Genomic DNA, 25,471 nt, shown 5'->3' on the forward strand with positions numbered 1-25,471 from the left:
GCTGCCATAAAATATAGACCTGTTACAAAATATTTAATACTCTGCTGAAGCAGAATCTAATTTATCCAAGCATAACTCAACGATTGCTAGAAATTGAATGCTTGAATGCATTTTATTTGTCTCCGTAAAATCCCTACTTAGAAATATTGAAATAACCAACTGGGAAAAACAAAACAAAGCCCAAGACAAACAACACAGAAACAAACACAATCAGAGGATAAAAATCGTTGAAGTCTAATCTTTTTTATTGGCCAAATATGTTGTATAACTCTGTATCTTTGGTTTGTGGCTGGTCTCTGTGAACATATATCTTAGTCCATTGATTCAGTGGAGTTTTTCCCCACTCTCATTGCACATCCTGGACACCTTACCAAGACTAAACAATGCAGTTACTTCCCACAGGCACAACTGGGCTACTGACCTGTGCATTTCCTATTTAGAAACTTGTAAAAGCACTGAATAATCTGATGTAACCCCTTGACGGGTTGATCAGCTGTTTGGAATAAAGCTTTTAAAAACACTGAAACATTATAAACAACCTGTATCTCTACAGTGTCTCATCTTGTACTTCAGTGCAAACACTTTCTATTTTTCAAGCGAGCTCAGATACTCCTGCCCACCAGGTGCCTCATGGAGTTGCAGAGGAGTTGAGCTGCTCTTGGGGCTCCACTGATTACAGCTCCCCCGAAACCGGGCTCACAGCAGACATGGAGCCTTAATCTCAGCCTGAATCTCACTTGCGTTCCCACGTAGTGAAGAGTTAAATGGGTTTGGATGTGTCCTTGCTGTCACCCAACTGAGTTACCGCAAAGACTGAGGTGAGTCCTAGTGCTGGAGTGTCGAGAGAAGGGGGATCTGTACTTGCCAGGTGATGTTTCCAGCACAAGAAGAGCCTCCCCCCGGCTACACTGGCTTTGAGCAAAGTGCAAGCCCCATGAAATCGCTCGCTTGAAAGAGATTAGTTCTGCTCAGCGATTAGGTTAGTCCTTTAGTCACAGAATTAAAATATGGCTTATGCCACACAGCTTTTCAGTTAAAGAAAGGCCTGTCCTGCTTCCCACCGCTCCCTGAAGGGCATTTACATTTCCCAGCGATGTGAACACATCTCTGGGCTTCCCTTTGCCTGCGCCGTAACACACACCACCACATGAGGGACATATGGCAGGACAACATCAACTTGTGCCTTGGAAAAAACAAACTTTGCCTCTTGAAGTCACTGTTTAGCCTTTTACCATAAATGCCCGTGTGGGTGAGAGGGAGTTAAAAAGCAATCTGAAACATGTACAAGCCACTGGCAGCCTGTGCAAGCCAGAAACAACAGCCTGCAGAAAACATAGTGAAGTGTCTCAAATCCCCTTGATTTCTATAGGATTAGTATTAAGGCCAGTGTGAGGCTCTTCTATGTAGAAAGCCAGGTCTTCAGCAAATGAGGCATCTGGATTTGATCATTTTGTTACTGGCAAAATCTCTCAGAAATGAGCAATAAGTTGTAAAGCAGAGGGCTGATCAATCCACTTTCTGGCAGCACGGCCAATGCTTCAAACTCCTACTTGAACAATGGGAGTCAAGGTTCGCCACTCCAGTTAGGACAAAACTTACAGGAGTCACCCTTAAATTCCCAGCACGATGAAATACCTTTCCTTCACCGTGTTTCTGTTGCACAAGATGCCTCTAGAATCATAGAATCTTTTTGGTTGGAAGACACCCTCAAGTTCATCGAGTCCAACCGTAACCTAACTAACTCTAGCACTAAACCAAGTCCCTAAGAACCTCGTTTAAACCCCTCCAGGGATGGTGACTTTACCACTGCCCTGGGCAGCCTGTTCCAATGCCTGACAGCCCTTTCCATGAAGAATTTTTTCCTAATATCCAATCTAAACGTCCCCTGGTGCAACCTGAGGCCATTTCCTCTCATGCTGTAACTTGCTACTTGGGAGAAGAGACCAACCCCCTCCACGCTACAACCTCCTTTCAGCTTAATTTGTAGACAGTGATAAGGTCTCCCCTCATCTCCTGTTCTCCAGGCTGAACAGCCCCAGGTCCCTCAGCCGTTCCCATCACACTTGTGCTCCAGACCCCTCAGCAGCTCCGTTCCCTTCTCTGAACTCCCTCCAGGACATCAGTTATGCTACAAGATGCAGCAAATTGTCCATGTGTCCTCACAACTATAATCCAAGCATTGGTTGAGCTGGAGTTATGTATTTAACTGGCACACAACTCTAACCAGATTCAACAGGAAAAAAAAAACCTCCCAAGTGTTCCCTGGGAATTCGAAGTTAAATATGAGCATCACTCAAGTTGCAAGTAAGCCTATGGTAATAAAAGCCATTTTAACAGAACCGAAGTCCACGTGCTGGAAGATCAATCCGTCAAATGCCTCAAGAGCACAAGGGAGCGGGGTGGGGTGCGCTGCTGGCCTCGATCCACCCCAGCGCCGAAAGGAGCCGCTTCCCTCAGCACAGCGCCTTTGAACCCTCGCCCAGCCACCTCCCTGCAGAGCCAAGCAACCAGATTGAACCGCTCTCCAGTCTGGCTGCGCAAGGCTGATCTCTCCCCGGCCAGAGCCGTGGGGAACGGAGGTTACTTACTTAACTTTTGCTCTGGTTTTTGAGAGGTTTGCGGCCTCCGCTGCAGCGAGGTTATATAATCGTTCCACAGGTCCAGACCTGCGTGTTCTGGGAAACGAGGGTAGGAGACTCGTTCTGCAGCATTTGTTCGTGCTTGGCTGCCTTCTGAGTTACTAAGCGCTCTGCTTCTGTGGGCTAAAAGGAGCTTGCCAGAATAAGGTCAAGGCAGAAGCTAATGGACTGAAAAGTTACACCAAAGTGACGAGCAAGGAACAGAGACTAATGGTATTAGGAGCTTAAGCCACTGATGTTTTGCAGCTGGATGCTCTTCTGGAAAAGCCTTTCCCTTGGATTTTGAGTCCACTGTGAAAGCAAGGATGTTTCTTTGTAACACTACACTTCAGAACTGATGTTCTGCAGGCTGCCACAAGCATCATGTTGTTTCAGGACATGACGTGGTAACAAGGTGCCAACAACTGTTTCCACATGTGGCTCATTGAACATCTCCACCGAGCCAGGGAAAACTGAGATTTGACACCGTGCTGGATCCTCTCTTCACCTTCAGTGACTGAAGTGCAAGAGGCTAAAATTGTATCAAATAATGCTTTTCTAGAAAGAGAGCTGCTGTAGTTACCACCATGAGCAAAGCAGAGATCTATGGTATAAAATAAACCCAAGACCTCAGCTCTCCTCATCTACCACAGCTGTCAGACATCCAGAGCAACATCCTTGCACCCAAAACATTTCCAGTACCATTACTGGCTCACACAGCAAAACATTTAAGGAAGTCAGCTGTCTGTTCCAAGGCTTTTTGATCTTTGCCTCAGGAAATTTCATCATTGGAGAAGCAAGAAAAGAAATAAGAAATGTGCTTTACTCAACTCATAGATTGATTTGTTATCTTGGGCAAGTCATCTGCCACCAGTGCAATGGGTTTAGTGTTTATTCAGCCTTCAAACACAAAAGGGCGTCAAGCGGGTGGCCACAACGTTACACCTTCGGGGGAACCTGCTCGGGGTTCTCTCCTCCTCGCTCATTCTCCTGATGCACTCAGGACACTGTGCACTCAGCAGCCAAACCCCTTCGTTCTCCAGTTTGAATGTGCAAAACATCAGTAACTCACAGATTTTTCTTGTTGAGCAAATTCAGATGTCAAGACTCCTCCTGCTCTCTCCCCTGCGGTGCGAGCGAGTGGCAAAGGCCGAGTCAAAAAATTGTCAACAGGCCAAGGAGAAAGCTCTTATTTATTTTACATATGCTCCCATTAACATTGATTTTTCTTCATATTCTGCACATTTCTTCACTACCCCTCACATTATCTTGTCAATCTTCTGCTCCCATCACCATTTCATATGTGGTTTTGGTACCTAATTCTCATTTTTCTACTGCAATCTTTATCTCAGTTATGTCACGGCCTTCGAGCTGCAATTCATTTATGTCACTACAAAATTTATACCAGGCTCTGAAAACAAGCACTTAGTGTCTAATAAAAGCTGTGGGGTGTCACCCTGGCCCTTCTGCTCGCTGGGAGAGTCCGTGACTTATTCCAGTAGCTGGTTGAACGGACCATCTGATGTCACATAAAATGAGTTTTTAAACATTTCCTGAGGTACTGTCGGTGTCCATTTACTGTATACAACAGTTTGGTTTAGTGACTTTGCAACCAAGAACAGCAACAGCAAAAGAATTTAGATTCGTCTTCAGATGAAGATTCTACACATGAATTTAATAGCTGCTCAGGTTCTTGCTCTGGCGATAGTAATTGCCTCAAGAGGTAAATCTGGTTGTTTTAGTGATATAGTGACAATTCCGACACACTAAGCTCTAAAAGGAACGACATCCCTCTAACAAGGCGCCTCCTCCACTCCTTGCTCTGAACGGGCAGCTTCCCTACTCAGAGTTTGCTCTTCGAGGTTAAACAGCCTTTGAATTCCATTTTGAAGAGAATCGGGTTTTCACAACCCCCTGTTATTGAAAACAGCCAGTAATTCAAAAGAAACATGTCCCTGAGCTATGGTTTCTAAATTAAGCTCTGATTTTTATTCCAGCAATACTGGAAACAAATGTACTTATTAGGAATGAAGTAAATGGGAAAATAATCCTCAGGAAAATTCTCAAGCTCTGAAAAATAAAGCAAAAATCATGGTTTATTAGCAAAGCCTCCACCAAGAAATCTTCACCTGCACGGCAGCTGCGTTAAACACCACAGAGCAATGGGAGTGAGCAGCAAAGGGTAAGAGATGAATTCGTCATCCCTGCAGAAAAGGTGGTTTATTTATTTTGTCTGGGGATTCTTGGCATCTGTGTGATTCGCAACCTCGAGCCCAACGCCCCACAAAGGGGATCAAGAAGATATAAGACTTAAGATCTGTCCTCAGGCTCAAAACAGAGATTGGAACCGCTGTGCGGAAAACGCCACAGACCTGAAAAGATGACCAGGGTGGTGTCTGTTTTCATCCTAATGCAGCACACTGGGCTATGGACAATCTGTCACACAAGCTCTGGACTGGGCTTCAGAACAGTTTGTACCCTGGTAGGCACCGATTCAGCTCGCAGGACAAAAATGGGCAAGTTTTGTCCAGACAATTCACCTTTCTGATATTCTGAGTGCAACCACACAGTTGTTGTTCTCTGCTTGTCCAGTCTCACATTGAAAGCCCCACCTGTAGGGAGGCAAAGATTTAAGTAAACTGCATAGGAACCTCCTCAGATCTGGGCGTTACAGGTCACAGGTTCACGTTTTGTATTTTATTCATGCTTCTAGAAAGAAATTTTAAATGTAGTGATGTGTAGTGCTCATTTTCTGCTGTCCATCCTTCTGAACAAGCCTCAGGTATTGGGAAGAGGAAAGTTCCACTTGTACAAAATCTCCCTGTGATAAACCCCAGTGTCTAACCACAGATGTTCAAAGCGTCACCTTTAGAGAAGACACCTAAACAACTTTTTGGGGCCATATTTAAGCTTCTTGCTCAGTTATAAACAGTACAAGTTTATTGCCATGAATATTTTGAAAAACTAGAAGATTGGGAAATATATTAAGTAAGGAATCCACCTCTTGAAGAGACAACTCGTTATAGTGGAACTAAGGCCACCGAGAAGACACGGAGATCACATTGTTCCCATCGAGCTGCTCTTCCTGCAATACAATATGCACATCTGAAATACATTTGGTATTTTATTAAGTAAACAAAGCCATTATCAGTGCACATTTTAAGCAGCAAAAAGAAAAGAAGCACCTCAGACTTTCATACCGTAACAAAAGTTCTGTGGAAGCTGCATTTTATTTGAAAATCCACCCATTTTTGCTAACATACATTTTAATATTTTAAACAAAAATAGAATCTGCAGAGACAATGCAGCAAGTATGCTTAACTCATGTACAGAATTGCTTTCACGTCGTGGACTATCCCCCTGAAGGCCCCACTCCACCCAAAAAGTTACGATGTATTTACACAAAGCACCGATCAACAGTGCTACTTTAATGCTTCGTTAACTAAATACCCGCTAGACGTGTGTAAGGAAGCTACTTCGCCTGTTTTACCTTTAAAATGTACGTGATCATAAACGTGGCACGAGCCAAATGAAAACGCTTCCCCTCCGACACGCACCACCTCCATTTTTTATTATATTTTTTTTAAGTTTTATTTTTTAAAGAAAAGAAGGAAAGTCTTCAAGTGAAAGCAATTCCTCACATTCATTTTGGAAAGGCCTTATAATGTCAAATGTAAAAATAATGACATGCCAAGCACAAAGCAATAAAGTTCCTTCCCAATGCACTAATGCTGAATTAAAAATGTAGTGCTTCTTCTAGTCAGTTAACTGTTCCCTTGCAAAATCCTAGGCACAGAATTGACTATGAGGATTAATGCATTTTACAGCTCTTCCCTAATTCTCATATATACCGAGAACTCATTAGATTCAGACCTTTAAAATATTTAGTGCTCTGTATGTCAGCTGAAAAGCGCTCTGAATCAGATTCATTCTTTGTGGATAAAAATCAGACATACTGTATACATCCATACTCATTTTCATAAGGAGGTTTGTTTTTCTTTTGATACAATATTAATGTTAAATTGATAATCATAAATAAATACAAACAATAATACATAAGGAATGTCTACTGCAAACTGAATATATATATTTTTTTTTTAAAAAAAGAAAGAAAGTTAATTTCCATTACTGCTGTGCCTACATTTGTGAGGACTGAATAGGTAACTGCAGAATTACGAGTTAGGATTTGACCCTCCCCTGCCCAGAGTCTTGTTTCAAGTTCCGGTCAAGGACACATCCCCATCCCAGACAGCATTTCCAAACACCCATCTCGGTTTCCAGAATAAAGGCTTCTCTTTGTACGTTACCAATTAGGGATACTAATAGAAGTGTTAGTCACCAGGACAAAAAAATAAAGAGAAAAACAAATAAATCAAATATCAATCTTAGTCTCAATTCATGGCAATTCTTGGCTTTGTGTTGTATATTGATGTTTTCACACGGAGTCGTCCCAGGTTCCTTCATTGGGCTTTGTCATTTCACCGCATCGTTTCATGGAAGAGGAGAGTTGGAGAGACTGAAGTTTGTTTTCTCCCAGAAGTTGGGCTTTACTGGTGAGCACATCTTTTTGGAAACGTTCCTTTCTCTTCCAACTAACACAGTTACATAAACTGAATCTGCAAAGATTAAAAACCCGTGTGTTAACATCCAACAGAGGCAGGACTTTGTTATAAACCTGCGCTGTCTTCAAACCTTTCCATTCCACAAACGCCCAAGCCAACCCAAGATCTGAAGTTGCAAATGGAAACTAAGATTTTACAGAATCAGAACACAACCAAAAGCCATCAGGATGTTTTTCCAGCTACACCAGCCTTTGGAACAGCTCTTTGCATTAAGCTGGTTTGTCCAACAATAAAAAAAACACACCAAAAAACTACTTATCCATGCAATATTGTCACCAGCGCGACACAGATCAACACAATTATGAAGAGAACTCAAGGTCACTTTTCACACTGAACCATCAGAAGTGGACAAAGCAAAGCAGATGCTGTGTGTAATAAATCCTACTCTTTCTACACACTACAGGTGCTTGAATTCTTTCACTTTTTCACTCATTTTGGTAGTTAATTCCCACCTGCCTCTGACTGATAAAAAAGGAAAGGAACTCCAGTGCACGTCTGTAATAAACTTAATCCTCGCACACGTGGAACCAGGTACCTCCTTCTGCATCACGGGGACTCTTTGGTCAAGTGATCTGTCAAGGTGCAGGAGCAGAGTGTTTGCTGCTGACGAGAACCCTAAACCAGTTTGGTTTCTTTTTTCCTATATTTATCCAGTCCTAAAATCCCCTTTGGCCCTTTGAAGGCAACCGCGAGGCTGACGTGGCCCCCGGTCAAAATGAGTCTGACACCCCTGCCCGAAACCCTTTCCTGATGAAACGGTCAATACCAGGTTGTACCAGTTCCTTCCCAGCAAAGCTGGATTTTGCAGTTAAAAAGGAACCAGCAAACTTCATTTCCAGCGGACCGAAGCACAATGACTTAATTGGGCCTTTAAAGGGCTGCAGTCAAGTTTCCAGGTCACTTCCACAGTGCTTCCAACTCAACGTGGCTTGTTTTTAATTTTCGTCCGAAACGGTGCTAATCAAACTGGAATGAGAACTTTCCATTTTTTGTTTTATATCACAAAAACCAGCATCTCCCCAGTATAATGGACAATACCTAAGTTGTTCTACAAGAAATCCTGGAGAGAGAGCTCTGCAAAGGGATCCTTTCCTGAGGCTCTGTGAGGACTCTGACTGGAAGGGCTGGATGCTGCAGACAGCTAGTAGGAAAGACGACAGAGAAAGGGAAAGAAAAAGAAAACAAGGTCTCAGAATGACAGAATATGAAAGCTGAACGGGTAATGAAAGGACGAGGGGAGGTTAAGAGGCAAACTCGGTAGAAATCAACTATTAAAACGAGGTGTTTGGTCATATGGAAAACGGAAAGCCTCTCCAATGGTTGGTGTAATGCAGAAACAAGCTGGACGTGACCCCCCAGAATGGAGATTTCAATTGGCAGCTGGCAAGTCAGCAGATAAACTCGCATCTCTTCTCCAAATAGGATGCGTATAAAAAGAGGCTGGAGAGCGGATAACAGATAATTCTCAATTTAGGGCCTAGAAGGAGAACACAGGACGTGTTCTAAGGGTAGGAAAAAAAATAGATGGAAGTTTGTCATCTGCTGCTGTTTCAGGCAAGAACTAAAGCCTGAGAGTGCTAATCTATACACTAACAAAAATCACATCTTATAGCCATGTATTTAAAGCACCACACTACAAGTTCAGCCATCCGAAGCATATAATTGACAAGTAGGTAATACTGGCATTCCAGCTGCTGCTGCTGGAAGGGACCGATAATCTGCAGGCTCTAACTGCCCAAGTATCTGCTATTTGTTGATTTATTTTTGTAGTCCTTTTCCTCCTTTATTAGTGCTTTCCCAGTCATTAATGGTGCTTCATTAAATTCTTCTTGCCCTCCTGCTCATAGAACTCGCTTTTGCAAGTTACAAATAAAAGCCAGTTTTCTCCATTTTAGATTCCATCGCTTTAAGAGTTTACTCACAATCGAGTCACTGATCACCGGTGCGTACTCGCACTTCATTCCCATCGCAAAAAACATCGTCTGAAGGGATATTTCCTTTGGAAACACTGAATGGCTGCCAACCTACACATGACGGGAATGTGTTTATGGGAACTGCTCGCAGAAGTGCCCAGAGTGTAAATGCTGCCATTGCAAAGGTAAATTTTACACGTTAATGTCTATTTTCAGAAACCACATGGGGAGGAGCGGTTCTTTCAACACCATCTGGGTTCAAATTGTTACCTCCCACCTGAAACCCCCACTCCCTAATGGGGCACTTGGGTCCAGTCCCCATAAACAGATTATGGAAGAGCCATGAGACAGAATGGGAAGCGATCAAGAGCAGCTTCAGGATGTCAAAAGTTCCCTTTTAAGCTTGGTTTTGGAAAGCCATTGCTCACACACCTCACCACTCTTCCAGGATTTGAGCCAGACTAACGCTACAGTTCAAGAGAGAGTCCTAACTTGAGCGGGGCCTGCCTGCTGCGACTTGATTTCACACATTCTTCCTCCTCACAATCAACTGGCTCGAAGTCACGTATGACATGTCCTATGAAATTTGAGTTCGCAAATCTCCAATCGATCTCAAAGCTGAAGTGATGTCCCGGTTTGAAAGCAGTGTGGAAGACTGGCAGGTTTAGAGCAACAACAGCTTGTAACCAGAAAAGAGAGGTGACATTTCAGGAGGCTTGTTCAGCTTAAATACTGGCAAAAAAACTGACAGTGGTACTTCCTACAAATTCAGACAAGACACAGTACCTTATAGTAAATACATATGGATTTAACCTCCCTGCTGCCCAGCGCTTGGGTGATCTGAAATGTAACGTAGGGTGCTGGATCAGACCCAGAGCTCGGCCTCACCTCCCACAGCTGTTCTCACTGCTTCCAGGAGACAAAACCTGCCCAGAGTCACAGTGACAAAGAAAAACCCGTCCACAGGGAGTGTTGTGCTGATTCCCATCGTCAGCTGGATGCTGGTTTCTCATTAAACAAGTCTGTCGAGCCGGTTTAGTGTATATTTTAGGATTAATGTGCCAAAAGGAGCCCTTGTAAAGTCTGCTTTCTGGCCTAAGTCTGTCCTGAAATATATAGCCTGTTCTTCCAGTTGAAAACCAAGAACAAAACAAACCCCAAACAAAAAGCAACCACAAACACAAAATAAAAACAACCATCAAACACAAACAAAATAAAAACCCCACCAACAAAAACCAAACCCAACCAACTTATTTGCAGATTTACCTATTCTGCATCATCACCAGGCGATCCCTCCTACTTCTTCTGTACAATTGGGTGACGTTAACAGCTGCGGTGTTACAATTCACACCCATGCTGGCAGTAGGCTGAGCAATTTCTTTATTCTATTTTAAATCTTAAAATCTTCCCTGCCCAGCTGCCTCCCCTCCTAAGGCTGTGTCCTTTTGGGCTCATCAGACCGGGACATGTAACAACCCAAACCACACCACTGATCTGTCGGTGTTGTACCGGTTTCTATAAGCCAACGTGATCATGGTTTTGCTACTGCTGAACATTCGAATGCTGCTGTTGTGCATTATGATACTCAGAGGTTACAACGGGTAGTTTAGATTCCAGTTAACTGCCCAATATTCAGCTCTGGCTTGTCTGAAAAACCCTAAATTTGCTGTACAGCATCACACCTGCCATCGCTCTGGCTCTTCAACCTTGTTTGAATCACTGATTCAGCATTTCCCTTCCTCAAACACACACACACACACACACACACACACACACTCTCCTCCCACCAGCTACAATTTCATCACACAACTCCAACCATTCTCTCTGTTCTGGGTATCACAATATATTATATATCACAATATATATTATATTATAAAACCTGCAATTTTATAATGATGAAAACGATTATGTTCTCTCACAAGTGTGAAATACTGACCCTAATGTAAGAGAAGTGTTTTCAAAGGAAAAAACAAAACACATACACACCAGTTTCTTTTAAAACGGCAAGTATCTTCTGCACCTAGATTTTTCAAAGAAGAAACTGCTCTAGTCTCATTTGCAATTGTTTCACATCATTTTGCCCTTAAAAAAAAAAACTAAACTACCCTTGCTTCTGATAGCAACAATTAGAAATAAAGTTGCACGAGGATAAACAGAGCAGTAGAATGGCAGGGAAAATAGGTATGTCTAGAGATAGGGAAAGTACATTTGTAAAGACAAATCCTTAAGGGTATCGAGTTAGGAACACTGGTTTGAATGATAAAGAAACTGGACAACACTGGGATGCCTATTTTACATGTCTCTATAAAAAGTGGGAGTTCCCAACACACTACAATTTGGCAATATAATTTTTCAGCACCAACTATAAATCTGTCATCATGCTTTTAAGCACCTTCAAGTTTATATCTGTCATGATGCTTTTAAGTACCTTCAAGTTTCTAGACGGCAACTAAGATCTATCAGGAGACTAGAGGTAAGTGATATAAACCTGTGCTTTAAATGTAAATATTAAAAGCTATTTATTTTTTGGCACTGATGACACCATGGACAAAACGTGTATTATAATAACGGTGGTTAGTGCGATGCACACGAGATGCAGGCAGTTTGAACTGTGCGTCTTTCAGACAATCATCATTAATTCTTTAGTATTTGTTTACTTACCCCAAGAACACACGTTTCTTTATATTCCTATTTCTATTTCTGCCACAACAGGACTATTAACCAAACCTAAATAAATATGCCCTCAGAAGAACCTCAAGACTACACACACAGTAAGTTTAGTATAAAATATCGTAATTCCCCTCCATGGCTAAACACACTGTGTAAGGGGAAGATGCTCTTGCATGTAACTTCTGTTTCATTTAATTTGCTTTATTGATGTCAGACTTTGAAAACTCAACGCCTGCAAGCAACACAAAGTGAGTGTCTCAGGGAAAACCCTTCCCGGTCATGCAACAAACGCTGAGTCAAAGGACGTGCTTTCTATCCAATTAATTCTCACAGGGGCCAAACATGTCAGATAAGCACAATAAATACAGGTCTGCACGCCTCACTTGTGACTAATTCCTCCTTCTGCTGTCAGGACGGCCAGCTGGGATTCAACCCAGGCCAAGCCCTGCAAGGGCAAACGAAGCAGAAACGCTCAACTCGCTACTCAGACCCACCTACCTGTTTATAACTGAGTCAGGCAGGTAGGCAGATTTATACTTTTATATATATATCTATATATATACACACTTTTTTTTTAAGGGACATTTCAAAAACCAACATTCTGGAAGCTGAAGAAGAAACTGTTATCCTCAAGGATCCTTTAACTTGTTCTCTATTTAGGAGGTAACTCTTTTTTTCCCCTTGATATAATATAAAACCCATGTGAAAGACACTGAACCACTGAAGTGACAGTGAATGTGCAAAGCAGTTCTCAGAAGTCCAAGACAATGTCAACTGAAAACTGACTTTCTAGCTACAAAAATCTAACAGCATCTCTTTCAGATATAGCCTTTAAAAAAAGAACTTTAAAGAACCTGTTTTAGCAAAGACAATGGACATACCACTCACTGGCAGCACAAAACATCACTGCTGATAAAGGATCACATTTGGGTACCAGAGAAAGGTTTGAGGCTCTTTTCCTTTCCAACCTATTGCTGAATTCTTTTCCCTCCACACTGTAGTCCCAAAACCACACTTACACCAACATCTACTTCAGTGAATTTATACAGGTATGGTTCTAAACAGCCACCTAACAGGGCAGAGCTCTTTGTAGTAAGATCAAAATACAGTCCCAATATACCACACTTTTCTAACAGGGTCATGATGTACAGCGTTCACCAATAAGTAAAAACACACCGTTCATACTGGAGTTCCAAGCTGCCAGCTAAACTTGGCTCTGCCACTAAGTACAGTTCACCAAGTCTTAATCTCAGTATTTTCTGAAAATAATGAAGGTGTTTCAAGGTCATCCACTCCCTCTACCTCTTATTTTTTTTCCTACTGCAAAAATCTACCTTCAGATGGCTACTGGGTCGAAAGAGTGAGATCAGATAGAAACTTCTCAGTGGCAGATGTTTGCTAAACAAACAATAAAAGGTAAGTATTTAACTCCAGTTTTGATAAAGTCAGTTCTCAATGTTCAGAGTAACCCTCCAGCACACTCATTTATTGCAGGACGTTAGGTAACGAACCTACACACAACATCTCACAAGAAGCAGAAAAGCAGGCAACGTAAGGAACGCTCCATTTAATGTAACACCTTCCTTAACAGGGAAAGACCCAACATGTTTGTGTAGCTGTTGTGTATCTTCACTGTGCTGTAAATATTGTCTTCTGCAAACTCTTGGAGGAACATGAAGACCTTTACAGAACATCATGGTTAAAAACTAAGATGAAGGTGTCGTGTGCCTCCCACTGAGAGCGGCCAGTACAAACAACCAGGTGTTGGGGTGAAGATTCACCAAGGTTCATAGAATCACAGAATGTCAGGGATTGGAAGGGACCTCTAAAGCTCATCCAGTCCAATCCCCCTGCTGGAGCAGGAACAGCCAGATGAGGTTACACAGGAAGGTGTCCAAGCAGGTTTGAATGTCTCCAGAGAAGGAGACTCCACAACCTCATTGGGCAGCCTAGGCCAGGCTCTGTTACCCTCATCAAGAAGCAGCTTCTTCTCATATTTAACTGGAACCTCTTGTGTTCCAGTTTGAACCCCTTACCCCTTGTCCTACCATTGGTTGTCACCGAGAAGAGCCTGGCTCCATCCTCATGACACTCACCCTTTATATATCTGTAAACATTAATGAGGTCACCCCTCAGTCTCCTCCAAACTAAAGAGCCCCAGCTCCCTCAGCCTTTCCTCACACGGGAGATGCTCCACTCACTTAATCATCTTTGTTGCCCTGCGCTGGACTCTCTCCAGCAGTTCCCTGTCCTGCTGGAACTGAGGGGCCCAGAACTGGACACAATATTCCAGGTGTGGTCTCACCAGGGCAGAGTAGAGGGGAAGGAGAACCTCTCTGACCTACTGATCACTCCTCTTCTAATACACCCCAGGATGCCATTGGCCTTCCTGGCCACAAGGGCCCAGTGCTGGCTCATGGTCACCTTGGTGTTCACCAGGACCCCCAGGTCCCTTTCCCCTATGCTGCTCTCTAGTAAGTCATTCAATTTTGATACCATGTTCTCTTCAAACCCACCTGTAAGTCAGAGGTAAAAGGCTACAGACACCCCTGGATACAAGAAGCTGGAAGGAGCAATACTTCCATCAGCTGCTGGGCTTGTGCAATACATTTGTCCCATGCAAGAAAATATTAATACACTTTTTAAAGAAACCGACCCAGTTGTGATTTGTTCCTAGCACGAATCATATTGAATATACAGACCTGTGCTCCCGGTACAGGGCCGAATGGGTTCGGTGGTCTCATGACTGGCTGGCTGTATATTAAAGTTGGCTGTGTCATTACTGGTATGCCTCCCATCTGTGATGGCTAAAGAAAAAAAACATACCCACAACATCAAGTCACACTTAGCATTAACACATTGCAAGTGTTTAAGTAAAGAAAATGGTAAATTTTGGTCATTTTTGATATATGCAATCAATTAAGATTTTTCTACAATATTCTGCAAATCAAGGTTACTGGAAAGGACCGTTAGAGCCTTTTCAAGAAATACTCTCAATAACAACTGAGCCCATTTAATCTCTCGCTGCAGAAATCCAAACTACCCAAATACTTGTTGAAGCACAAGTATCAATGCTGTTCCTCTTGCTCCCAAAACTGAGGCCTGACAGCACCCCCCTGTCTGCCTTGGAAAGCACAGGAACAGTTTCACAGGTATCAACGCGGAGCTGACAGAGCTCCAGAAAAACTGAAACCCCATATCTATATGTATAATTAACATTAAGGCATTATGCAACCGAAGCCTAAAGTGTTACTGACACCCTGGCTGAGGCTAATTAAGAGTTTAACATATACTAATAGTTTAAGAAGTCTGGTTTATTCTATCTTACGTAGGGCCCCAGCCCTGGTGCTGCTCTTGGCGCTGCCCTCAGGCTCGGCTCCATACCAGCAGCCCTGCTGAAGCAATCCCTGCTGCTTTTCCTCCACTAATCCTGCTCCTCCTGCTAAGCCAACCCGCTGTTTGGGCAACCGCATGGTGAACCCCTTCAAGAAAGTGATCCTGATGAAAACACCCTACAAAAATACCTGCTGGCACAAGGAAGCAGCCAGGGAATGCTCAGGGACTAATGGAATTGCCTGTCCCAGCGTGCCCTCACCAAGGAAAAAGCCACTTGCAACGGGCATGCTCAGAGCCACGGTACCTACTAAAGCTTTTAGGAAAAATGAAGCACAAGGGTTGTAGAATGGGTCAAGGTTTCAGAGATTCCTAGCAGTAAATGTCCTGAATAAAGTCTGAATGAGTCAGGACAGTTTTCAGGATGTGGTAAAGCCTCCTGGTCACTCTGGAAGGGCCAGTCTCGCCCACCTGCTCACATCATGTGGTTCTGAACAAGTAACAGCAGCTTAGGGCAGTAGAGCTACGGCTCCTGCTAATTCCAGTTTCCACTTCACATCGGCATTTAAACCCCACTTGACAAAACACGCAAGATTACGTTGTACACACTAAACACGTTACCTTCCCCAGCCGCTGAATCAACAGAACTAAGAAAACGCTCCCGGTACCGTCGGTGCAAAGTTGCGTAGATCAAGTTTGAATGAACACTAAAGGTAGTTTAACCACGACGACTTTGCACTTTGTACTATAGGAGGGTAAAGAGGAACGTGACACCCTCTCACAGGACCCTCAAGAACACAGTTGGCCACTTTTGCAGTTCATTTGCTGAGCATTTACAAATTATAAATCATTTAACCCATTGGATCATATGATGAAACATTTAGCTTATTTTTGTTATACTAGTCTGTGAGCCATTTAACAGAATAGCTGTTCTTTCCGCTTCTACTCCCCCAGCAAGGCTGTGCTACATCAAGACCATACTGATATAGAATTAAAGCACATCATTTTGGAAATATTTTTAAAATTTGAGATGAGAACAAAAAAAATTGAACAACTTTTCAGAGCGACAAGGCCAGATTTATGTCAAAAGCCTTCCAGTATTGATGTCACTAAGAGATCCAATTCTCAGCCAACACCACAAGACACGGCTGCGTCACAAACGGTTTTGTACCATCGGTCATCACAGATGCCTTTTGCTAATGTTGGGAGCAAGTATTTAAGGAAGGTTTCATTTCACTGATAAAACATCCCTGTTGTGAATGTAGCTGTAATCACATGATGCACTTATTTCTAAGAAAGGGCAGGCATAATTTCAGGCAAAAACCACCAAGGATGACAAAATCAGGACTTAATGATTTGGTGACAAATAAACCAACAGAGGCTGAAATTCAGACTTCGGTAAAACAGTTCAGAAAAATTACTGCTACCAAACTATAGGCAAATACAGCAAAAATTGCATCTGACTTAAACTTTGTGTTGCAGGAGTTCACTCACCATGCCGTAGCCCATCATCCCTGTTGGCGTTGTGGCCGGATAAGCCATCACGGGCGGTGCCTGGGGTGAAAAACAGTGGAGAACTGAGAGAGCAGCAAGCAGTAAGACAGCTCGGACCAGACAGCACTGGCAACCGCGGCACTTCACTTATCATGATGTGGCAAAGAATAAATAGGATTTGCAGGCTTGCATACAGATTGTATCCCATACAATACCTAAGCTAAGGTTTCTAGGTGATCTTGGCAAATCTATAACTATGCATTTGCTTTAAACCTGTTAGGACTTTGGCTGACTAAACTGAACTGTGAGCTACCGTTCTCTCAGTATCCTGTTTAAAGAACAGAGCACCAGACACAGAGAAGTGAGAGAGGGAAAATGCAGGAAGCAGAAGCGCTTTTTTAATCCCATGAAGGATATTATTACATTTAAAAATCTGAAGTAATGGTACACAAGGAGCCTTAAGAAATAATCTGAAAGACCGAAAGACCCAAGTACCATTGCTTCTGCCAGCATTACAGACTTCTCTTGTCTTTAGCCAGGATGGACACGCTATGGGGGATTCTCCTACCATCCTTCAATATAAATCCAACCCTAACATGAATATCCAACTCACATTCCCTCTCTACTCACCCACTTAATGAAGTAGATCTGAACAGGTGGAAAAGTCCTCTTAATACTTTGCAGATACGTTTATATTACTCTTAACCTAAGTTAACTTTTATGAGGTTAAAGTTAGATTGCTGTCAACAGACAACATCTGGGGTGACACTATGTTTCGTAAACAACTTGGCAACATATACATCGAAAACCAGCCGATAATTCTTAGAACGAAAAATATATTAAAGACAGTTCTCACATCCTAACCATATTACCGTACTCTTTGTTTTACAGTTTCATTATCCACTTTCTAAATTAGTATTAACTCTTACAAGGACAAGAATGCTTTTTCCCCCCAGACTATAAATTAGTTCTTATAAATATTCAGATAACTTGCTGCCTCTCCAACTCTACCTCCTGTTAGTCTAATTTTGATGCTGTTGGGATTACTGTTCATGGCAAGACAAAAACTGCTTGCATTTCTTGGTACACAAAGAGGGAAGCGACAGAATATTAATAATACTGGATTAAAGTGGATACATCGCAACATCACTAACAGGACATCAGCAAAACCGCTGCCGAACTCTATTCTAAGACATCAGCTGCCTCTTCATCAATAGTAGCCAGAGTCACTGGCATTTCAATTGCTGTCAGAACAGATTTCCCCCACCAGGAACTATCTAAACTGGGTACTATCCATCATTTCAGAGCTGACAAAGCCACCCTGAAAATCACTTTCTGTTTTGCTTGTGCGTCCACACCTATGCACACAAAAACATGCTGACTACATTTATTTTTGAGTGCTCAAGTATGGACCTACCATCCTTTAGTTACAGAGTTACCCTGCAATAAAAACAGAATACAGGGAAAGACCAATATCATTGTCAACATAAAGAAAAAATAAACCTTTGAAATGAAAGGCTGCATTCCTCAGACAGCGCAGGTTATTGCTTTGTAAACTGTCAGCGTGGATTTTGTTTTTTCATATAAGCATTAACGACATATTGGTCTCTCCCCACAAAAAAAAATAGTAATAAAAAAAAAAATCAAGATCTACTGTAAATGTGGACAAAGTGCCAAGTATAACAGAAGCCCATGAGGTTTCATGCAGTTATTCAAACACAAACGTTTTAATCTTCATTCAAAATTCACAGAGTGCATTGAAGGCAGCACAGACACACACCCCAGCTCTCTGGCAGCAAATGGGACACTTGAAAGCAAGGAGAAAGAATCTTGGTATTTCCCATGCCATCATTCGAGTCAGAGCCCGCAGACCACCTATGAGGTTCGTGTATGCTAGGAAAAGCTCAATTTTTGGCACACCAAAGATTTTAAAATGAGGAATGTGTAAATAGCAAGAAGGTTGTGAGATTCTGCAACAGCAGTGGTTAATATCAGCATGCCAGTCGATTGCAAAAAGGCTGTGGGTTGTTTCACTTACGTATTGTGGAAAATGCATGCCATTCTGTATTTCCCAGGAGAACAATTACATAATGCAATAACACTGGATTAGAAGCAAATACTTAAACAACAGAATATACACAGATAGCATTTTAGTTCACAAATACATTAAATGTTTACCCCAACAAATTCTTGTGATTCAAGCCATTTGCTCGGACAACATACACCTGTGATACTGTCATCATTATTAGGCTTGTAATTGTTTTGCACACTCCATTTATTTGGTATATGCCTTTTTTCCCAAAGACACAAAAGCCTTGTTTTCCAAAGCATATTTATTTAGCAAGCAGCAGCAACTCCACAATAAATAGACCAGCACAGAAAAACAAACCTTTTTCTCCCCCTAGATTATTTCTGTTTCAATATTTTAATGTTAATGGAACAGTTTCACAGGACCAGAAGTGTCTCAACAGCATCTCTGAATAATAAAGGCTGTTAAAGCAATGACTTATCACAAGAAGATGTATATACAAGACACAAGTTATTAAACAGATTCAAGCACACAAGTAAACTCGAACCACCAGTCAGTCATTAAAGCAGGAGAGTAGTTACAGTTTCTTCAATATCTATACACTCTCAGGTAAGGTCCACAGACATTTCTCCCTAGATAAAAGTAGTGAGTTGATAAGGGATACCCAGAATGGAAGAGGCAGCAGATCCAGGGAGACAAGCTCCCTCTTTCCAAACCCACAGCGCTGTGTTATCACGCTGTGGGTTCAACCTCCCCCGCTCAGTTACAGTCAGACACAATAAATCCATGTTACCTGTTCTGTCCGCGTACAGTTCTCCAGGTCATTTGTGAAAGGGCGAGTAGGATTCACATGCAAAAATGTTTTGATAGCATTGTGAAAGCTACTCATCTAGACTCAAGCTGGTTTTTTGTTTGGTTTTGGCTTGTAATTAAGAGCCCTCACTTTACGTGCTACCCCTAAATCCTTGCCAACACTATGGAAGTGACGTGCGTTAAAAACAACTGCACACATCAGGGTAGGAAAGCAGTAGTTACGTATGTTAAGAGCTCACATCACTGCACAGACACCTCTACTGGCATCAAGAGGATTAATCTTTCGGTCCCTTCTCACCCACAGAGCAGAATGAGTTGTAACGTTACACATACTTGACATATTGCTGCATATCACAAATACACTTCTCACACTTCTACCTTTCTAGACTGCAAAGATCCTCCTCTGTCCCCCCATCACTGGAACTGACAGTTTTACATCATTGCAGTGGAACATGAAGGCTGCTCTATTGCCCTGAGAGAGGTGCGGGAACATCACAAACTCTTTACTACAACTGCACGGCTAAGAAAAATAAATCCAAGCAGCACTCATCTCAAACTGACCACTCCTTCAATTATTTACTACTCTTTTACTGCAACTATTGACCACTTCCAAATGTCTCTGTTATACATTAGCCTACCTATCTACGTTGCAGGGAACTCACTCTTTTAAAATGAGTATTTGCTTACCAATGTCGGAGCGTTCCACGCAGTCGTAGGGGCAATCTTGGGTTGCCAGTTGGAACCACCTGTTAGTTTCTTTTCACCTGGCTGAGTCCAGTTTACATCACTTCAAACAAATTTTTTAAAAGAATTGTTAGAAAACATTGGATTTTCTGACAAATCTCCCTCAGGTAAACACTGTTTCCTCTTGGAAAAGTGGCTTCTTTTGCTAGTGAAGAAACTCCTTTAGCAAAGGAGTTGATAAAAGGTCTCATGACATCTTGTATTGGCTGGGAAAAGCAAAACGTTCAACATGAGCCACCTCAGCTTTATCTAACCTCCATCAGGTTCCCCAATATAAGACATGGGATCAACTACATACTGGATTTCTGAATGATTTCAGAGTTGGCACAGATGGTCCCAATAAGCCCAAAGTTGCTAATGACACACTCAACTCCATTGCTAGAGCAGAAGTTCACTGTCCTGCAACATGTCCTGCTTTGAAATTCATTTAAGTGTCAACCACAAGTCTGAGGTGGTAGTTTCACCATCTTTAATACAGCTCTGCACACACTCAGATCCCACAAAGCATTTATAAGGTGTGTTAAGATTACCTACAACTACAAAATACATTTGATGAACTCATTTCCTAAATAAATACAAAGCCTGAAAGGAATCAGAGACAGGAGGACGTCTTGCCTGCTGTTATCACTGTCACTCAGCCTGCAGTCACCTTGGATTCATTATATCTCATATGAGAAACAACATACAATCCCAAACCCGCTCCAAAGTTTCACACGAGGTTGTTACACACAGGTTTGAACCTGTACTTTCATAATATTTACTATCGAGAAAATCAAAACACTCAACTTCTGATTAAACATACTCACTTTTTAGTAGTTCCATTTCCAATGCCCAAATCTGTCACAAAGCAGAAAAAGATACTGTTGAAATTCTATTCATTTAAAAGAATTCCTTAAGTATTTCTGCATCAGTGGTTCAATACTTACTGCCTACAAGATTGGCTAAAGATGAATCCAGATCATCTGACACTAGTTTGTTAGGTGGTACTTTGGCAACTGGAAGACTCTGGTTTTGAGAGGCCACTGTTGGTTTTAGGAGACCACCGAGTTCATCAAAGCCTTAGAATGAGAAACATAAAGTGATTTGAATTACGGGCCTTCCATGAATGACTTGACATTCAGTTAAACAGACAGCAAGTTCAACACAATAGTGAAAATACCAGATTTAACCTGTGATGCTACACCATACAAGAAGGATAAAACTTATTGTGCCTCTTGATAAAGGAGATATTTACTATAGAAAGATTTCACTTTACTAGTCTAACCAGCATGATGTCAATTTAACATGGAATGGATTCACAATGACAACCAAGCAAGCAAAATGTAAAAAAAAAAACCCACCCAAATCATAATGAATGCATATCTAAAGTATTTCAATCTTATAAAAATGCATATGTGTTTGCTTTTGGTGGCTCACTGGTTTGCCCTACAAGAATCCAATATCAAGAGTCCAATGTCAAAAGATGAGAAAGTATTTACTTTCCAGATGCTCAAAGAACAGAGAGAGTACTAACTGTGACTACAATCCAAATTAACTGTGTATGTTTCGATAATGTATGGTTTTCTGAAATAATCTTAACATTGGAAGAGTAACATGTAGGCAAGTGTCAAAAATACATTGCACAGATATATAAAATGAAGATGCAACTCTACCTGTTCTGATCACACTCTACAAACACAGTTGGTATTTTAATTGCAGTTGACAGCATGCAATGAAATGAAGGCTGTTCACTGTGTGAACTTTGAATGCACAAAATATTTAAGGAAATCAATGTACACATTTCAGATGGGTGTGCAGAGAAATAGTTATCTGATTATTAAAGACATTAATAAAGATTAATAAAGAAAAATTGGATTAAGAATGCCAGCATCAGCCTTTTAAAGTCAGTTTTCTTCAAGTGCAACTCTGCCACAGCAGTGTGAGTAAATACAGATTAGGAGATTTAGATCTCAAGAGTAAAAAAGGTTAAAGGACGTATGTCACCAATTGTAATAAGTGTCTTACCACCAGAATCTAGGACAACATTAGATGATTTGTTTCCAAACACAGACTCAAAGTCAACATTAAGGCCGGCTGATGGCTGTGGTTGAGCAACAGGAGATGGAGTGAACCCTGCGGTGGAAAAAGAAAGAAGTTGAATGTTTTTATAACAGTATTTCCTATTAATCCACCTTCTTTATGCAAGACAAGCCAAATAAATACATAGATTATTTAAGTGCCACAGAAAGACTAGGAATAAATCAAAGGTCCAGATTATACCCTGATGCTGAGAAGAATGTAAGAGCGCTGGAAGCAGTTTATTTGGAGTTATTCCTCCAAATAAAAGCCTTGTCTCAAAAACTAGACAGGCCATAAAAGACACTCTTCCCATTTGCTACGGCTTTGGACTAACTATTCACATCTTCCTTATTCTTTTACTGTATACTTACAATAAAATTATTGAGGAAATAATCCCCATGCTTCTCCAGGAAAAGCAGCTGGCTGGTTTCAAGATTACCTGCCTGAAGATTATTCCCTCCAGCTTTTATATTAGTCAAGCACTTCTCTTCGATACAACTGGAACCTTGACATGGAGCAAGATCCAAACCATCCCAAGGTGCCCGACCACCAATGCCTTCAATTAGGCATTCTTTAATACTAATCACTTTTATAGCACTCAGTTATTTTTGGACACACATTTCGCAGGCGACCATACTTTGCAGGTTAAGCTTCTACTAATTATGGCAAGAAACAGGGAGTTAAAGCCAAGTTTCAACTCCCGTTCCTATCTGAATTTAGTCCATTTGTCATCTTCTATGCATCTGTAAAGTAATGTTCTCTAAATACACATTTTTTTTTCCAATACTGTGAAAATTTCCTGCAGTACAAAGCAATGCATATGACGTTCGGCAGTATTAAGTTGATCGTTCAGTACTATGGGAATGAAATACTGATTTCCAAAATTATATTTTTTAGTTTTATATATGAGCATGCACAGACGTCATCTTGATATTCAGGCAATTACAGAAGTAATTGTTACTTTATACGAAAAGCACCCCAAAAATGCAATGCCATCTTGAAAAGAAAACTAGCTCTTCTGGTTTCTAATAGAAATTTTGATGATAAAGAGAAATAAAAATATCACAAATATTTCAGCAGTAAAACATCACAGTGAGCAGAAATAACTGACCAATAACACTAGTTGGAGTTCATTTAGCTTGCTGTGACAGCACCTCATTTTAATCTTACTGTTTTCCTGAAATAAGCCACATTTCACCTAAAAAAAATAACTATAGGATGCTACCCTTGACCATGAACTCCACAGAAATTTGGATTACCTGTTCCTATTTGTCTTAAAAGAATATACAGCTCAAAAGCATCCATCTCTGAGAATTTAAACAATGTACTTTTCATTAAAAACAAAACAAAGCATACAGCAAAACATGGGAAGCAGTAATGTGGGAAAAAATGGGGAGTATATAATAAACAACAAACCAAAATGAGTATCTTTATGACAAGTATACCCGTCAGGATGGAACAAGCCATTTCAGAGACTCTGAACTGCGGACAGGAATTGCTTGGATGGGATGTCCCGTAACTCTTAAAACGGTGCCTTTTCCTACCGAGAACCTGAGTTACAAGAGCTTACATTTTGTCCAACAGGGATGTTTTGGAAGGTGCAAAGGTCCATATTTCTAACGGAGCTCCCTCAAGCCAACAAGACTTGACAGAAAGTAATCATCCTGCTTTTTGGATATGGAACAACGGGAACAGAGTCACACACAGCATTTAACCTTTTGTTGATTGACTCCAGCTGATTTTTATTCAAAACCACCAAACCAAAATGTGACTTTGGTGATTTTAAGAATGGGGGTCCTGGTGGACAGCAGGATGACCATGAGCCAGCACTGTGCCCCTGTGGCCAGGAAGGCCAATGGTACCTGGGGTGGATGAGAAGGGGGGTGGTCAGTAGGTCAGAGAGGTTCTCCTGCCCCTCTGCTCTGCCCTGGGGAGACCACACCTGGAATATTGTGTCCAGTTGTGGCCCCTCAGTTCCAGCAGGACAGGGAACTGCTGGAGAGAGTCCAGCGCAGGGCAACAAAGATGATGAAGGGAGTGGAGCATCTCCCTTATGAGGAAAGGCTGAGGGAGCTGGGGCTCTTTAGCCTGGAGAAGAGGAGACTGAGGGGTGACCTCATTAATGTTTACAGATATATAAAGGGTGAGTGTCATGAGGACGGAGCCAGGCTCTTCTTGGTGACAACCAATGATAGGACAAGGGGCAATGGATACAAACTGGAACACAGGAGGTTCCACTTAAATTGGAGAAGAAACTTCTTCTCAGTGAGGGTGACAGAGCCTGGAACAGACTGCTCAGGGGGGTTGTGGAGTATCCTTCTCAGGAGACATTCAAACCTGCCTGGACACCTTCCTGTGTAACCTCATCTGGGTGTTCCTGCTCCGGCAGGGGGATTGGACTGGATGAGCTTTAGAGGTTCCTTCCAATCTCTGACATTCTGTGATTCCACAAACCATTTACTGAGGGTACTTCCTAAACCTTGCATAGCAATGATGCCAACACTCTCTGTTCAATCTCTTTAGCTACATGTAGAAATCTATTCTATTTAGCTACTTATTACAGAATGTCTTGAGTTGGAAGGGACAGATTACCCTCAGTCCCAGTTCCACAGCCCATCTAGCAACCGGGACGCTATTACTGTGATTCTATGATTCCAGAGCCAGCGTCAGTCCTGGCTCACTATTTGGACATGAATGCAGCGGATACCTTCTTCTCATGTTGCGTTGTGAAGCTTTGTGCTAGTTTAGCGCACTGTTTAAGAGTAAAGTGTCACCAAAAACTCCATAAGCAGCAAGAACATCCCAATCCCTTCATCTTAAAAGCAGTAGATGAGAAGATACTTATAACATGCAAGTCTTCTGTGTTATATGCAGCAACACGTAAACTAGCAGAGATCCTGAAATGGGGAGATACTCATTTCATGTTTAGCTTTGATAAGCCTTAGTTCAGCACAAACTGACTGTTTGTGATGACACACCTAGCACAAGCGCACAAATTAAAACTGAGCCACCAAAATAACGCACTTCTGTAGCCACAGCGTATCCACTAGTTCTACGCACACACCGCACAAATGTCTTTATTTTTGTGTAAGGCTGTATCCCATTACCTACCTCCAAATAGACCAGCTACAGAAGAAGGCTCATTGCGGAAATGAGAAGCATTAGGATAAGCTTGAG

General features: G+C 41.8%; 1 protein-coding gene across 4 annotated transcripts in view; it reads right to left on the reverse strand.

Annotated features, from left to right (window-relative positions):
• Nucleotides 1–5,789: 5,789 nt before the first annotated feature.
• The window catches only part of PICALM (phosphatidylinositol binding clathrin assembly protein), a 72,874-nt gene continuing 53,192 nt past the window's right edge, over nt 5,790–25,471 (reverse strand). Inside the window, exons 13-20 of one of the 4 annotated variants that reach the window (XM_080361574.1) lie at nt 22,241–22,348; nt 21,163–21,294; nt 21,043–21,073; nt 20,180–20,279; nt 18,689–18,712; nt 16,651–16,710; nt 14,526–14,630; nt 5,790–7,234 (exon numbers count right to left, since the gene is read on the reverse strand). In XM_080361574.1, coding sequence (XP_080217700.1) covers nt 7,220–7,234; nt 14,526–14,630; nt 16,651–16,710; nt 18,689–18,712; nt 20,180–20,279; nt 21,043–21,073; nt 21,163–21,294; nt 22,241–22,348 — 575 coding nt within the window. In that variant the 3' untranslated portion in view covers nt 5,790–7,219. Of the gene's footprint in view, nt 7,235–14,525; nt 14,631–16,650; nt 16,711–18,688; nt 18,770–20,179; nt 20,280–21,042; nt 21,074–21,162; nt 21,295–22,240; nt 22,349–25,471 lie in introns of those variants that run through there. The other 3 variants (XM_080361575.1, XR_013923450.1, XR_013923451.1) reach the window with 3 other exon arrangements.

This window comes from Nesoenas mayeri (genome assembly GCF_963082525.1).
Source record: "Nesoenas mayeri genome assembly, chromosome: 1".
Lineage (NCBI taxonomy): Eukaryota > Metazoa > Chordata > Aves > Columbiformes > Columbidae > Nesoenas > Nesoenas mayeri.